The 2727-nt window shown below is 60.4% G+C and overlaps 1 protein-coding gene across 1 annotated transcript; it reads right to left on the bottom strand.

The window, feature by feature from the left end:
• Positions 1-306: 306 nt before the first annotated feature.
• AEN (apoptosis enhancing nuclease) lies at positions 307-2503 on the bottom strand (the record flags this gene model as incomplete). Its single annotated transcript, XM_079541102.1, has 4 exons — positions 307-507; positions 801-1001; positions 1403-2010; positions 2314-2503. The coding sequence occupies 4 exons, from the start codon at positions 2501-2503 to the stop codon at positions 307-309; spliced, it is 1200 nt and encodes a 399-aa protein (XP_079397228.1).
• Positions 2504-2727: the final 224 nt, after the last annotated feature.

Here is a 2727-nt window from a genome sequence, read left to right as displayed (position 1 = left end):
GTGTAACACCAGCCCCGGATGCTCTGCAGCAACCAGGCAGCAGCACAGCAGCTCTGAACTGCTGTCACAGGGCCACGATGTGCAGCATGGAGCACAGAACCTTCAGAGAAACCACTCGCCTCAGCTCTCCCACCATTAGCAGCAAGATGACAGCAGGGAGGGCATCCCCTCGGAGGGCAGTGGAGGTGCCCTAAGAGCCCCACTCCACCACTGTGCTCCTCCAGGCTGGCACCACGTGTCCCTCCACACCTCAGGTGTGAAGGCACAGGGATGTCCCCAACACCACGGACAGAATGCCGTCCCTGGTCAGAGGGTGCCCACCATCAGGTCCTGGGGCCAGTACTGGTCATCCATGTACTGATGGCTGTCAGTGATGGGGTCTGTGGGGCTGGGGGGCCGGGGGGGCTGGCTGCGAGCCAGCTCTGCCTCCCATGGCACCTCCACCAGTCTGTACAGCTCCATGGCCGTCCGTGCATCCTCCACTGACGAATGCCCTCTGCAGCCCACCTGAATGAAGGGGAGAAGCACTGTTAGGGAGAAGATTTTAGCAAGAATCACCCACGGCACTTAGAATCATAAAACATTATCATAGAATATCCCGTGTTACAAGGGATCATAAGGATCATCAAGTCTAACTCTTGACTTGTCTTAAGAACAAGAGTTGAGGGTTTGGATGCAACACCGGACACATCTAGGAGGTGAGGGTATCTCTTTACCAACTGCATGCAACTGTCTCTGCCTCCCCACACTGACCCAGGACCAGGCTGACCCCATAAGCTTGTACAAACCGTGGGGCTCACCTGGATCTTCTTCTGCAGCAGGTGCCTGGCCAGGCTCTTAAGAGAGGCATTGGCCCCGGGGGGCAGCCCGGCCCTCTGGTTGAGCAGTGGGATACGGCTGGTGTCCCGCGTCCTCTCCTTTGGGTGGAAGTACTTCAGGGCCTGGAAGTCATTGTGGATGGCGTGCCCAACCACGATCTTATCCTTCAGGATCTTCAGGATCTGGAAGCATCAGAGGGGGTTAGATGAAGCACTTTAAGTATAGGACAAACCGCTTTGCATTCAATACAGTTTCTTCACGTCTACTTTTTTCAGCTTCCAAGGAGTGAGAAGCAACAAGTGAGACCCATTACTTAGCTCACGTTCTTCTCAGAAAGAGCACTGATGCAGTGGCACAGGCTGCTCAGGGAGGTGATAGTCACCGTCCCTGGAGGTGTTCAAGACACGAGGAGCTGCGGCACTGAGGGATGTGCTCAGTGGGCATGGGGGGTGGGTTGGACTGGGTGATCCTAGCGATCACTTCCAACCTTAACAATTCCATGAAATCACACGCCGGACTCACTGTGCAAAGCTACCACAAACCCAAACGTCAGCCCTTAACTCTCGCAGTGCCAGGACCTCACCTCCTCCTGGGCAGCCCGAAATTGGATGGCGTTCTCCATGTGCCGCTTGGTGATGCCGCTCCAGCGGGTGCGAAAGTCCACGATGGGCAGCAGGGGCAGGACATATTTGTCATAGATGACGTCCCCATCGTAGCTAACGATGGAGCAGCGTGCCAGCTCGCTCTGCTTGCCCCGGGGGCCCGTGCCCACCATCTCACAGTCAATGGCCACGTACTTGTTGGGACGCGGGAGGCACGGCTGGAGCCCTGTGATGGTGTTACCCACGGACGTCCCGGAGCAGCGGCCCACAGTGCTGTCCGGGGAGGTGGATGGTGACACAGACAGCCCCAGCTTGGAGACCTTCCAGCCACGTGGTGTCACACTGCTGAGCCCACCCGGGGGTCCCTGAGTGCCCAACCGACGGCGGGGTCTCAGCAGCCCCTTCTGCTCCAGCAGAGCCCGCCGCTCCATGAAGCGCTGGTGCCTGCGGCTCTTCTTCTTGCTCCCGGGACCCTGCGGCATCATCCTAGGGCTGGGGGACCCGGCGGGAGCATGGGTGCGTTTTGCAGTAGGCACAGAGGCTTTGGGAAGCAGCAGCGGGGTCATTTGGCCTTTTCCTGGAGACAGGCCTGCAAGGAGCACAGGGCTGTGAGTGCCCCGAAGCCCCGGAACGGGGCCTCCTCCCTAAATACACTTTCTGACCACCTATCCCGTTTCCAGCCCCTCTGTCCCACCTTCCTATCACCGCGCACCCCCCAGGCTCCTGTCTGCCTATTGCCGGGCCCCTACCCCCCCAGTTCCCCAGCACCAAACCCCTACCCGCTCCTTTACCCAATCCCAGACGGTTTTCTGCCCCGTCTCCCATCGCAGGGCCCATATCCCCACCGTGCTCCCCACCGTGCCCCCCGCCATCCCCAGCCCGCACCCCTCACCCACCTCAGGCCGGCACAGCTCCCACGTGTCCGGCCCGGAAGCCGCCGCGTTCACATGCCCGGGCAAGTTCTGACGTGACCCCGCCCCTTCTGCTTTTCCATTGGCTGCGTATGAGAGATGATTTGCATACGGGGGGCGGGATTGGTGCGTCACCGCGGAGGGGCGGGGCTTCCCGCTCCCCGGTAACATGGCGCTACGGTGCAGCGTGCGTGCGGTGTGCGTGCTTTGGGTGTAGGGCGGCCCGGGCCATGGGGCGCTTCAGCTGCGAGGTGTTTTGGCTGCAGCGTGTGCCAGCTCCGGCTTAAACTGGCGTCCTTGATTCTGAGGGTAACGCAGACACTGGACTGGGTCTCTGCGTACGAGTTGTGGGTGCCCCGTCCCTAGAGGTGCACAGGGCTGAGCTGGCAGCCGGG

The sequence above is a fragment of the Tetrao urogallus genome (assembly GCF_951394365.1).
Source record: "Tetrao urogallus genome assembly, chromosome: 11".
Lineage (NCBI taxonomy): Eukaryota > Metazoa > Chordata > Aves > Galliformes > Phasianidae > Tetrao > Tetrao urogallus.
The sequence above is the reverse complement of the archived record's forward strand: the minus strand, read 5'-3'. Positions and strand labels throughout refer to the sequence as shown.